Below are 13,216 nucleotides of genomic sequence, written 5' to 3'. Positions count from 1 at the left end.
AGTTATAGGAAGATCTCTCAGATCTGACAGATTTAACAGACCAACAAAGTATCTGTAAAGATTGTTTATCATTATAGGAACACCTTAAAAGACCCGCAGGCTGCTGAATCTCTCCTGCTCTCTTATCTTTGAATTATTCATGTAGAATATTGGAGTTGCAATCTGATATTTTACCCTCTTTCAAAAACACATATTGACTTAAACAGTTCAATGAAATCATCTTTGAGAAGCAAAACGAAAAGCGTAATTGTTCATAGATTGTCATGTAAGAAAGGAATCCATCGAGAATCATAGTTAAAGGAGTTAGTTCATAATAAAACAACAGGGAGGAAAATAAACTAACAGGTGTACCTGATTGAAATACCACCGTTTTTTTGTTAGCCTATGAAGAAGATCCTGCTAGGATCGAAACATCAGGCCCACTTACTTTTACACATTCTTACACAGGCTCTCTAGTGGAAGAGCAGTTTGCTAATAGTTTTATTTTATTTTTGAAATACAACCTGTGTACATTCTCTCACTATTTTGGTCTTGGCAAAATACCGGTACATACTTGAAACAAGTATCCATGACTTCACCTGTTTATAAGATAGATGTAATTAGAATAAAAAAATTACATAAAGACTTACATTTAAGTTTCGGGGAAACATTTAAGTTTCGGGGACAATTAATGGACTATTCTCAAATCTAATCATCTTCATGACAGCGTTCGCTAGCAAGGCTATAGTTCACGTCTGCAGCTTAGTTACACTGAAGGGATCAGCTCTTAGCTGAGACTCTGATTTAATGAGTAGGGGGGGGGGGTGTCTATTGGTGTGGACAATGAACTTTCTCAGGTGATCAAGATGAATGACATTTCTCTTTGAATAAGATTAAGTTTCACCGGTAACTTGTTCTAGACTAAAGCTACCAGGCATCAACAATCGATAGGCTATTTGTAATGCAGTATGCCAGAAGGCTTAGTGTATATGCCTGTATATACAGTAAAGTATAGGTCTGCATTTGGAAGTTGAATGCAGTATGCCAGTAGGCTTAGTGTATATGCCTGTATATATGAATGACATATCTCTTTTGAATAAGCATTAAGTTTCACGGGTAACTTGTTCTGTACTAAAGCTACCAGGCATCAACAATCAATTCAAGTTTACTTGTTTGCATACGACTATCGTGTGGGAAGTGCAGTTTTGTATAGGCTATTTGTAATGCAGTATGCCAGTAGGGTTAGTGTATATGCCTGTATATACAGTATTAAGTATAGGTCTGCTTTGGAAGTTGTATGTAGTATGCCAGTGGGCTTAGTGTATATGCCTGTATATACAGTAAAGTATAGATCGGCTTTGGAAGTTGTATGTAGTATGCCAGTGGGCTTAATGTATATGCCTGTATGTACAGTATTAAGTATAGGTCGGCATTTGGAAGTTGAATGCAGTATGCCAGTGGGCTTAGTGTATATGCCTGTATGTACAGTATTAAGTATAGGTCGGCATTTGGAAGTTGAATGCAGTATGCCAGTGGGCTTAGTGTATATGCCTGTATGTACAGTATTAAGTATAGGTCGGCATTTGGAAGTTGAATGCAGTATGCCAGTGGGCTTAGTGTATATGCCTGTATGTACAGTATTAAGTATAGGTCGGCATTTGGAAGTTGAATGCAGTATGCCAGTGGGCTTAATGTATATGCCTGTATGTACAGTATTAAGTATAGGTCGGCATTTGGAAGTTGAATGCAGTATGCCAGTGGGCTTAGTGTATATGCCTGTATGTACAGTATTAAGTATAGGTCTGCTTTGGAAGTTGAATGCAGTATGCCAGTAGGCTTAGTGTATATGCCTGTATATATGAATGACATATCTCTTTTGAATAAGCATTAAGTTTCACGGGTAACTTGTTCTGTACTAAAGCTACCAGGCATCAACAATCAATTCAAGTTTATTTGTTTGCATACGACTATCGTGTGGGAAGTGCAGTTTTGTATAGGCTATTTGTAATGCAGTATGCCAGTAGGCTTAGTGTATATGCCTGTATATACAGTAAAGTATAGATCGGCTTTGGAAGTTGTATGCAGTATGCCAGTGGGCTTAGTGTATATGCCTCTATGTACAGTATTAAGTATAGGTCGGCATTTGGAAGTTGTATGCAGTATGCCAGTGGGCTTAATGTATATGCCTGTATGTACAGTATTAAGTATAGGTCGGCATTTGGAAGTTGAATGCAGTATGCCAGTGGGCTTAGTGTATATGCCTGTATGTACAGTATTAAGTATAGGTCGGCATTTGGAAGTCGAATCCATTTTGTACAGTCAAGTAACATGGTAATAGTAATGTCCCCGGTGACCTACAAATTTTTGTATTTGCCCAAGTGACTGATGAATGATCATCAAAGATCGTGACTGATATCAAATAGCAAAATCACTTAAAATCAAGATATCAGTGACTACAAAGATAGCAGTTGGCATTTCTGTGTTTTTTTTATACTAATTTTGTTATAACAAGCACTTATTCTGTCTTCAGGTAACATATTAGGAGTCATTAAAAATTACAAGAAGCTTATCCAGGATTTTCGGCTCTTGAGGAGGGCTGGGTACATCAACGAGTTTGTGTCCATCTGTCCGAATCATACTCACAGATGTGTGTACATAGCATCTGACGGTGGAAGGGTGTGTAGGTGAGTGGCCAGGGAGGAGGTGGGAGGGTGGGTGGGAGTGGGGGAGGGGTGGGTACATCAACGAGTTTGTGTCCATCTGTCCGAATCATACTCACAGATGTGTGTACATAGCATCTGATGGTGGAAGGGTGTGTAGGTGAGTGGCCAGGGAGGAGGTGGGAGGGTGGATGGGAGTGGAGGGGGGCTGGGTACATCAACGAGTTTGTGTCCATCTGTCCGAATCATACTCACAGATGTATGTACATAGCATCTGACGGTGGAAGGGTGTGTAGGTGAGTGGCCAGGGAGGAGGTGGGAGGGTGGGTGGTAGTGGGGGGGCTGGGTGCATCAACGAGTTTGTGTCCATCTGTCCGAATCATACTCACAGATGTGTGTACATAGCATCTGACGGTGGAAGGGTGTGTAGGTGAGTGGCCAGGAAGGGGATGGGAGGGTAGGTAGGAGGGGGGGGGGTTTGGTACATCAACGAGTTTGTGTCCATCTGTCCGAATCATACTCACAGATGTGTGTACATAGCATCTGATGGTGGAAGGGTGTGTAGGTGAGTGGCCAGGGAGGAGGTGGGAGGGTGGGTGGGAGTGGGGGGGAGGGATGGGGGAATGACTTCATATTTCTTTCTATTAATTGTGTAGTGCAGCGACTGATACCCACCATGGGTGTAACTTGTAGGACTGTGGTTGCTAACTTTAAAATCTATTTGGTATTATTTCTTACAAACATTAATGAGTTAAATTTGTGAATTCATTCTAGAAGGTTCCCCCCCCCATACCTACAGGTTCATACCTGACAATAAGCTTTTAGTGAAAGTGTAATTACTTTCAGGGTAACAGGTTTGTGTTTTATGGCTTTTGAGTGTGGTCTGGTAGTAAAACAGTGAATATTTTTTTTACTGATAAGACAGTATTATGCAACCTTTGCTCTCTCTTCTTTGACACTGCAGGCCGTACATTATAGTGGACAGAGGGAAACCAAAGGTGCTGCAGAAGCATATCAATGAATTGACTCAAGAAATTAGGAGTTTTGAAGATTTCTTGAGAGAGGGTCTGGTAGAATACCTGGATGTGAATGAAGAGAATGACTGTCTGATAGCTCTCTACGAGTCACTCATTACAAGGTGAATGAATATACAATAAATATGAATATACAATAGTTATGTATATACAACAGATGTTAATATACAATATATATGAATATACAATAGATGTAAATATACAATAGATATGAATATGCAAAAGATGTTAATATTCAATAGATATGAATACAATAGATGTTAATATACAGCCAATCTATCAACCTGTCACTCATTACAAGGTGAATGAATATACAATAGATATGAATTTACAATAGATATGAATATACAATATATGATAACATACAACCAATCTATCAACCTGTCACTCATTTTACAAGATGAATGAATATACAATAGATATGAATATTCAATAGATGTGCACAAAACCAATCTATCAAGCAGTCACCCATTACAAGGCAAATGCATATTCAATGGATGTGAATATACAATAAATATGAATATACAATAAATATGAATACACATAGTGTGCACAAAACAAATCTATCAACCTGTACCCTTCCCCTCATCACCCCTGCCCTTATCCTTTCCCCATTCCGTCCTTGAGCAATTTTCAAAGCTGAAATGCAACGGTAACTTGGGGCACACAATAAATGTTGAACCAAGTATTGACACGCTTCATCATGCACCCACTCAACATTGTCCATGGAGAGTCACAGAAGCAAACGATCTGTGCTTAATAGCACAAGCACCACACTGGAGATTGCTGGAAGTGACGAGAATTATAAACTCTATAGACGAGGTACCTACACAGTCTGACATGTGTAAAGTAATCTGTGTATACTGTCTTTATGAGCAACAGCCTCCCTATTCTGTTTCTTATCATTTCACTTGTCATTCAGCCTCTGAGGAAGATCCTGCTAGGATAGAAACGTCAGGCCAACTAACTTTTACACATTCTATTACACAGGCTCTTTAGTGGATATGCAGTTTGCTAACAGTTTTATTTTGTTTTGTCTTCTCATTTCAGTGAAACTACACATCTTGAGATAGAGCCGTTTACAATCCTTGGAGTTTGTGCCGGACTGATCCCCTATCCTCACCATAACCAGTCACCTAGAAATACCTACCAGTGTGCTATGGGAAAGCAAGCTATTGGTAAGTTGTGTGGTTACACAGTGTTAAACATCAGTTTGTGAACATGGTATGAATACCACAGTAAATACTAAAAAACCCTATCCAGTACTAACAGTGGTAAAAGTGTGTTTGTATGTTTTTTCTTTATCCATAGGTACTATTGCATACAACCAAAGGAACCGCATAGACACCCTGATGTACCTGTTGACTTACCCCGAAGCTCCGATGGTAAAATCAAAGGTATCGAAGTATTTCTTTCCTAGCTCAGTAGTCGTATTTAAATATTAATTTCATTCTTTATATCTATATCACCATTCATAACAGAATCCATATCTTTGACATGTTTGATTTGAATCAATTTCAATAATTAAACTGTTTGTTTTATGTTTCACTTTGGTTTCTTCTTGCAGACTATAGATTTGATTGGTTTTGATAAGGTTCCAGCTGGTCAGAATGCCATGGTGGCTGTCATGAGTTACAGTGGTTACGACATAGAGGACGCCCTCATCCTCAACAAAGCTTCTGTAGACAGGGGTGAGCCAAAGGTCATTTCAGGACAGCCTGTGTCATTGTGAATTTATTGTTTGTCACATCACACTGCTTGTCACTGTATTACTCATATCAAGTATGTTACTATGCATTATGTCAGATTCATTAAGAAAACATCGAAACCACAATGCATTTTTGCATTCTGGTTAAGATTGCATATAGTGGTTAGCTGTTGGTAATTTAATGTTTCCGTCATAGGATTTGGACGATGCCACGTTTACCGAAACCAGAAGTGCATCTTGAAGAAATATGCCAACCAATCGTTTGACCGCATCATGGGCCCATTGATCGATGGCAATACTAGAGAGGTCATCTGGAAACATAAGGTGCTGGACCAGGATGGCATCTGTAGTCCAGGTCAGTATTGAGAGTCTGTAGTCCAGGTCAGTATTGATGGTTACTGTAGTCCAGGTCGTTTTTGATGGTTACTGTAGTCCGGGTCAGTATTGATAGTCTAGTCCAGGTCAGTATCGATGGCATCTGTAGTCCAGGTCAGTATTGATAGTCTGTAGTCCACGTCAGTATTGATAGTCTGTAGTCCAGGTCAGTATTGATGGAATCTGTAGTCCAGGTCAGTATTGATAGTCTCTAGTCCAGGTCATAATTGATACAGTAGTTACTGTATTTTGGGTAAGTATTGATGGTTACTGTTGTCCAGGTCAGTATCGATGAAATCTGTAATCTGGTTCAGTATTGATGGAATCTGTAGCCCTTGTCAGTATTGATGGAATCTGTAGTTCGATTCAGTATTGATGGAATCAATAGTCCGGGTCAGTATTTATATCATTAGTTACTGATAATTTCTATTAGTATCATTGATATCATTAGATAATTTCTATTCGACATTAGCGGTGTTGGCGATACTGCTTGTTTATGATTCTTTGATAAGGGCCTCACATTATGACCATTGTGTGCAATTAGTCCGTTGATAATATGCTGATTAGATGATGTGGGCAGGGCAGGGCTGTGTTTTATTTTCTGTAGGATTCTGGTTTGAGTTTGTGGTGTTGTTTAGAGAGTGTCTGCTCGGCCTTGTATATTGACGCTCTGATAGCTGACAAACACTTCAGACTGAAGTATATCTGCATGTCCATTGGCAGGCGTTAGGTTTTTATTGTAACATACAGTGTCGTTATCACTCTGAACTAATTTTGTTATAACGTCGGTTGTGTCTTTCTTTTTCATGAAGGTGAACGGGTAACCAACAAGCAGGTTCTTCTCAATAAGTCTATGCCGGTGGTAACGATGAGTCCAATAGAGACAGGGAATAAATCTGAACAGCAGCAACAAGAATTTCAAGATGTACCAATCACGTGAGTGTATACAGGGCGCCATGACGACATTGATGTTAAATGTTTTGTGTTCATACTGGGTTACCAAGCTAGCAGACATTCTCAAAAGGCCAGATTAATTAATCTTATCCAGTGACCCCATTCAGGGACTTCTTTTATACATAACTTGTTGAAATTGTTGGATTACTGACGTTGTCTACATCCCCGCTTGCAAATATTGGTTGTGTAAAATGTAGTGAAGGATATATGCGAAGGAAACACATTCTATTTTTATCTCAATACATTACATGTATAGAGATATTGTAACAGTTAGTGGGACTCTCTCTTCTCTTAAAAATTTTTCAGCGTCTTCATACAAAGTTCTTTTTCTCTGGAATTTCCAGAGCAAGCATATATCATATAGGCCTACAAAAGTTACTATTTTTTATTCCAGAATTATATCTCATTCTATGACTTTTTCACCGATTTATGTCCAAATCGGGCCAAATCGGACCGAAACACAGTTTGTTTCATGCCTTTTTGCACACGCTCCAAAACTTGTTTGTAGGGAACTTTTGCCCACGTTTTCCTGTTTTTGATGATTAAGCCCCGCCTCCAAGCATGGTTTGTAGCAGATTGGCCAAACTCATGGCAGCTACATGTTAGATATACGAAAATGGCTACCCTCGCGACCAATTTTTCTGTACCGTGTGTAGTGTATTGCACGCTAATTACATATACACATTTTTGTACTGCTGACTACTACGTTTAATTTGTAGTCCAATCATTGTTGTGCAAAAAAAAAATACTTTGCGTAGCTTTTAACATACTTTCCTAGCTGCTATCGTCCCGCATGGTACCCGAACACCAGACGTAGTCAACGGAAAATCTTGCCTAAGCATCTCCTTATTCGCTGAAATTGTGACGCAGTTAACTCAAACTAAAATATCCATGAAATACTGCAACCTTCGACTTCATGTTAGCCTAACCACCACACTAAGTCAATGGGAAATGTAGCCTAACGATAGGTTTGCAAAAAAAAAAAAAAAATCGTAGCTTAGTTTACAACTTTCAATTTGCTGGAAATCGGCATTTGTTTGGAAGGTATGTGCTATGTCTTAAAGAGGGAATGTCGTATTTTAATTGGAGTAGTTTCTAGTTGTTATTATTTCTTTACATCAATCTGGTAACATTCTAGAGTAATATTAAACAAGTTACGATGGTACAATTTGCTTTCCAGTTTGATTGGCCTTAGCATACATTTCTAATTGAACTTGCATGGAGTTTAATAGGTAACGAATTAGGTATGTTTAACTTCAAGTTCGTAACATTTCTTTTTGTTCAAAAAAGGTAAAATACTGAAAATGAGCACAAAATAATGTCGGAATGTATGCAATATGTAATTAAAATTTACACTTTGGTAAAGATTGAAGATGGATGGTTTGTCTGAGATGCTTTTTGAGATGGATATTTTGAGTAAGTATTCTTAGCCCATTTCAAGCCATTAACAGTTGACATACACATCAAGGTGGTTAGGCCATTCGCTTAGCACAGTGCTGATAAGGTAGGATGTCATATTTACGTATTTTGGAAATTTGTAAAAAAAAAAAAAATCCAGAGGCGATTTTATAGTTTAGTTAGTTTAGTAGAAAAAAGGATCAGGAGGGACACTTAAGTCCCCATCAAGGACCCTATAGAGAGAGAGAAAAAACTGAAGACACAGACACTCAGACCCGATTACAATGCTTAAAGTGCTTGTCCAAAGCATTCTTAAACCCATTCACACTACTTGCAAGTACAACTTTCTCAGGCAAACCATTCCACTCATTCACAACCCTATTAGAAAAAAAAGGTATCCCGAATATTAATCCTACTATGCGACTTTTGGAGTTTAAGACAATGACCTCTAGTACAACTACTGTTAGCAAACAAGAAAAAGTTGGTAAAGGATAAATTGTCGAAACCATAAACAATCTTGAAAACCTGGATCAAGTCCCCACGTAACTTTCTAAGCTCCAGTGTGGTGAGATTCAACAGTTGTAACTGCCTATAATAAGGAACCCCCTTTAATGAACTAATCATCCTAGTAGCCCTCCTCTGTACTTATCCTTAGCAAAGTAAGGGTTCCAAGCCTGCACAGCATACTCCAGATGAGGCCTAACCAATTGCTTATAAAGCCTAACTACGATGTCCTCTTTCAGAAAACTGAAGTTCCTCTTGATCATACCTAAAACCCTATTACCTCTTTTAGCAGCTTCAAGACAATGTTTAGAAGGTTGCAGAGATGAGTCAATGTAGATACCTAGGTCTCTTTCAACAGAGACCTCCTGTAACTCCACACCATTAAGATTGTATGTAAACTTTTGCTTACTACTACCAGTGTGCATTACCTTACATTTATCAATATTAAAAAGCATACAAACAAATGGATACCTAAGAGCCTTGTATTACAACGACACTCGCAACACTCACAGGATGAAGTGTAACCTGCAGAGACGATTCGTGGAAAAGTAGTGTAAATGCAAGTTCTATATTTGTTGTATCATGATTGATAATGATAATTGTAGAGACAGAGAAAAGATATGAAATTAGGAATCGAAATTAGAACTTCCAGTATTGAGATACTGCATCATTGATGCTCTTGTTATTTAAATGCATTTAATGTTGGATTAAACCTTAACATTTAGCCTAACTTTGATAAATAAGCTGTTGATTAGTTCATTGCACTGCACCACTAAATTAGTTTGAATGAAACCTTGTTTATTCAAAGTTTTGATCTGCCTTTTTGTTCCTAAGATACAAAGGCCCAGTAGATTCTTACATTGAAAATGTCATGATCTCATCCAATCCCGAAGAAGCCTTCTTGATCAAAGTTTTACTTCGCCAGACGAGGAGACCAGAAATAGGGGATAAATTCAGCAGCAGACATGGACAGAAAGGGTGACTAGCTTCTTTGCTCTCTTTAAGCATTTATGTGTAAAATGGAACATAGCTATTAGAAAGGGGGTGACCAGAAATAGGGGATAAATTCAGCAGCAGACATGGACAGAAGGGGTGACTAGCTTCTTTGCTCTCTTTAAGCATTTATGTGTAAAAAGGAACATAGCTATTAGAAAGGGGATGACCAGAAATAGGGGATAAATTCAGCAGTAGATATGAACAGAAAGGTTTGGTTATTACCTTCGGTTAAGTTATTTTCTAAAAGAAATGTTGGTAGTATTTATAATAATAATGTATTTTACATTTTATTTTTGGTTTCCTTCACCAAACACAGAGTCTGTGGTTTAATTGTACAGCAAGAGGACATGCCATTTAACGACCTTGGTATCTGTCCAGACATTGTAAGTATATCTCTATTGTTTGTTGTTGACTCATACATATAGCATATAGCATTCCTTGTTTTGAAGGATGAATAGAGATTTATGTCACTATTTCAATGAAACTGACTGAAATGAGTTTGGTTTGTAAGTACGGTTCAACCGAGATATGTTAAATAATCTGAATACACTCAGTTAGCTTGGGTTGACTGAGGCATTGAGATTTTGTAATTATATTAATAAATAGGACCTTGTGGGCTTATCGTTAGTTTTTAGCTCATACCAGCATGCTGGTGTGAGCTATTGTTACAGTGCGGCGTCTATCACTCTATCACTCTATCCGTCAACAATTGGTAAAACCGCTCCCACTCGCACAGTGTTTGATGGAATTTCATGAAACTTGGACACAAGGACCATTAGGTATAGGTCCATCAGAGATGGTCCGAAATTTGGGGTCAAAGGTCACCTGTGGGCCGTAATGGGCCATTTTGTGGAAATACGCAAAATGCTTCTTCTCCTACAGATTCCATGGTACAATGTTGAGGGTTTGTCACGATAGTACTATGGAAGTTTTACATTCAGGGTGTTCATGAATTTGAGATCAAAGATCAACTAGGGGTCTTTTGTGGCCCGGGCCACAGCCCTATATTTTCAAATTGCTCCTGTTCGTACAGGGTATGGCCAGTTATAATGAAACTTGGTCACAATGTTCCTCGGGATGAGAGTTACGAGGGTGTTCAGAAAATTGAGGTCAAATGTCATTTAGGGGGTCATCAGGGGTCATTCTTTGTAATATTTTCAAATATCTCAATCTCCTCAAGATTTTGATGGATCATATTCAAAGTTGAACTGATGATTGTTGGATTGTGTATGAATAAGGTGATGCCTAATAATTTTTGCTCAAAAGTTAAACAATTACAATTAATCCCCATTGTTTAAAAAAATCTGAGCCTTCACCTTTTGCCAAAGCTCCTTTAATTTGTCTCCCAGTCTCTGCAGTGTTTGTTTACATTTGTGGTTAAGCTCTGCAGAGGCTGTTAGTGGAATTAAAGCAGGACTGGGAGTTGTTATTAACTGTTGAACTGTAAGCATGAGAGCCCAATAGCCAATCAGCACTTGCCGATTCTTAGAAGTCTTTGAGCCTGAGTTATGTAGGCAGCCAGCCAAAATTTTGGCAAGGAGTGCTTCAGGTCTGCTCAGGTAGAGGGGAGAAAGTTTAATAGGGTAGGTCAGTGGTATTGTTTGAGAGAGTGAGGAAAATAGGATTTAGAGGGGGAAAATAGGAATTATAGCCAGTGGTGTAGCCAGGATTCTGCTAATGGGGGGGGGGGGGGTTATCCCTCATGGGCCCAAAATTGGTGGAATCTGTAAAATGGCCTGAAATTTGGTGGGCCATAAAATTTTGTGAGCCCTACATTTTTAAGCTCGAAAAGGTATGAGCTTCTGCACCATTGGTGCTCTAGTTGTACCATTTGTTTGCAACTGCAGGTCTCCTTGGTGAACTGTACAACCTCAGGTTATTTTTTATTTTCCACAGGTTGTCAAATAAAATGTTACCTTTTCATATATTGTTTATCACTTCTCTAGTTATTTAATGTGTGGTTGCAGTGGCGGATCCAGGAGCGGAAGATGCCTGAAATTACTGCGGAAATAGTGGTGCATTCGAATTGCTGTTAAATTAAAGAATGTTAATTTACAATGGGTGCTAAACTCTATTCACTGTTCCATGTGGAATCATTTAAGATGCTAAAGGCTCTAACATACTTTACTGGTAACACCAAATATTTTCTGAAAACAAATATAAAGAATATTATCTGCCCCCCCCCCCACCTCCCGGTTGGTCTGATTGGTAAAGAGGGTGTCATACTTTTGTAATGTGCATTTTGATTATGCTTACAGATCATGAACCCCCATGGGTTTCCTTCTCGTATGACTGTGGGTAAACTCATGGAGCTCCTGGCTGGGAAGGCAGGCCTTCTAGACGGACAGTTCCACTATGGAACAGGTAAAATATGTACTACGTGGAAAGCTTTACAAATGTGGTGAAACATTCTCTTATTGTGAAAGTCAGTTGGAGGGCTTAACTGTTGTACTGTCTGGTGGAATGTAACAATTTAAGAAAATCTTTGGGTATATTTAATCTTAAAAACTAAATCAATACAGTATTAGGGGTGTAGAGTTGGGGGGTGGGGGAGGGTTGGTTGAGATTAGAGCACATTGTGATATTACAGTAACTGTTGAACTGTATGATGGAGTGTAAAAGTTCAAGAAAATCTTTTCGTATGTTTAATCTTAAAAAACTAATTCAATACAGTAGTAGGGGGTGTAATGGTGGGGGCGGGGGTGGGTGGGGGAATGCTGGGTTGGGCTGCGATTTGGGCACATTGTGAAATTACAGCACATTGTTATATAACACAGAGTGTCATCATGTGGGCAGTATTCATTATTATACAGTTTATCATACAGTACCAGAACATATCATACAGTACATGATGTTTCTGTAGGAAGCACATCATGAAATTACAGTACAATGTAACAATTCACGGAAGTACTTGATGACAATTAAGCATTTTTTTTGATTTGTCCAGCATTCGGTGGTGACAAAGTGGAAGACATGTGCCAGGATTTGATCCGACATGGCTACAACTACCTTGGCAAAGACTTCTTCACGTCAGGAATCACGGGGTGAGTAGCGATGGTAGGATTGATTTTGTCTGACAGTGGGAGGATCACATTGATGTGTTATTACTGTGTGTTCTTGATACTCTGCCTTTGGTGTAATGATAGCAGTAACAGCTGTTACTCATAGACCACTCGTTTGATGGTGGTATTGGTGAAGTTCGAGGTGTAATCTGATTGTGGTAGCAGGGATAATATTGTTAGTGATGATATTAGTTTTGTGGTTAGTGTAATGATGGTGTTACTGAATTCCTCCAGTAAAAGTTACTGTAGAAGTTGTTGCTGTAGTAGAAGTAGTAGTAGCGGTGGTGATAGTATTATCAGGTTGGTGTAACCGTGGTGTTACTGAACTCCTCCAGTAACAGTTACAGTAGAAGTTGTTGCTGTAGTAGCAGTAGTGGTGGTAAAAGTATTATAAGGTTGGTGCAATGGTGGTGTTACTGAACTCTTCCAATAACAGTTACTGTAGTAGTAGTTTCTGTAGTTGTTGTAGTGGTGGTGATAGTTATCATGTTGGTGTAACGGTGGTGTTACTGAACTCCTCCAGTAACAGTTACTGTAGTAATGGTT

At 38.8% G+C, this 13,216-nt stretch overlaps 1 protein-coding gene across 9 annotated transcripts in view; it reads left to right on the top strand.

The window, feature by feature from the left end:
- The window catches only part of LOC139982457 (DNA-directed RNA polymerase III subunit RPC2-like), a 159,996-nt gene that overhangs the window by 41,529 nt on the left and 105,251 nt on the right, over positions 1–13,216 (top strand). For 8 of the 9 annotated variants that reach the window (XR_011798185.1, XM_071995359.1, XM_071995354.1 and 5 more), the window contains 11 exons: positions 2,510–2,663; positions 3,604–3,777; positions 4,724–4,851; positions 4,985–5,070; positions 5,241–5,364; positions 5,578–5,736; positions 6,569–6,692; positions 9,447–9,590; positions 9,925–9,991; positions 11,867–11,972; positions 12,556–12,652. Coding sequence is in view for 8 of the 9 variants with exons in the window: in XM_071995359.1 (XP_071851460.1) it covers positions 2,510–2,663; positions 3,604–3,777; positions 4,724–4,851; positions 4,985–5,070; positions 5,241–5,364; positions 5,578–5,736; positions 6,569–6,692; positions 9,447–9,590; positions 9,925–9,991; positions 11,867–11,972; positions 12,556–12,652 (1,363 nt within the window). In the remaining variant the exon portion in view is untranslated. The remainder of the gene's footprint in view (positions 1–2,509; positions 2,664–3,603; positions 3,778–4,723; positions 4,852–4,984; positions 5,071–5,240; positions 5,365–5,577; positions 5,737–6,568; positions 6,693–9,446; positions 9,591–9,924; positions 9,992–11,866; positions 11,973–12,555; positions 12,653–13,216) is intronic. The other variant, XM_071995356.1, reaches the window with a different exon arrangement.

The sequence above is a fragment of the Apostichopus japonicus genome, chromosome 16 (assembly GCF_037975245.1).
Source record: "Apostichopus japonicus isolate 1M-3 chromosome 16, ASM3797524v1, whole genome shotgun sequence".
Classification (NCBI taxonomy): domain Eukaryota; kingdom Metazoa; phylum Echinodermata; class Holothuroidea; order Aspidochirotida; family Stichopodidae; genus Apostichopus; species Apostichopus japonicus.
This window is presented reverse-complemented; position numbering and strand designations above follow the sequence as displayed.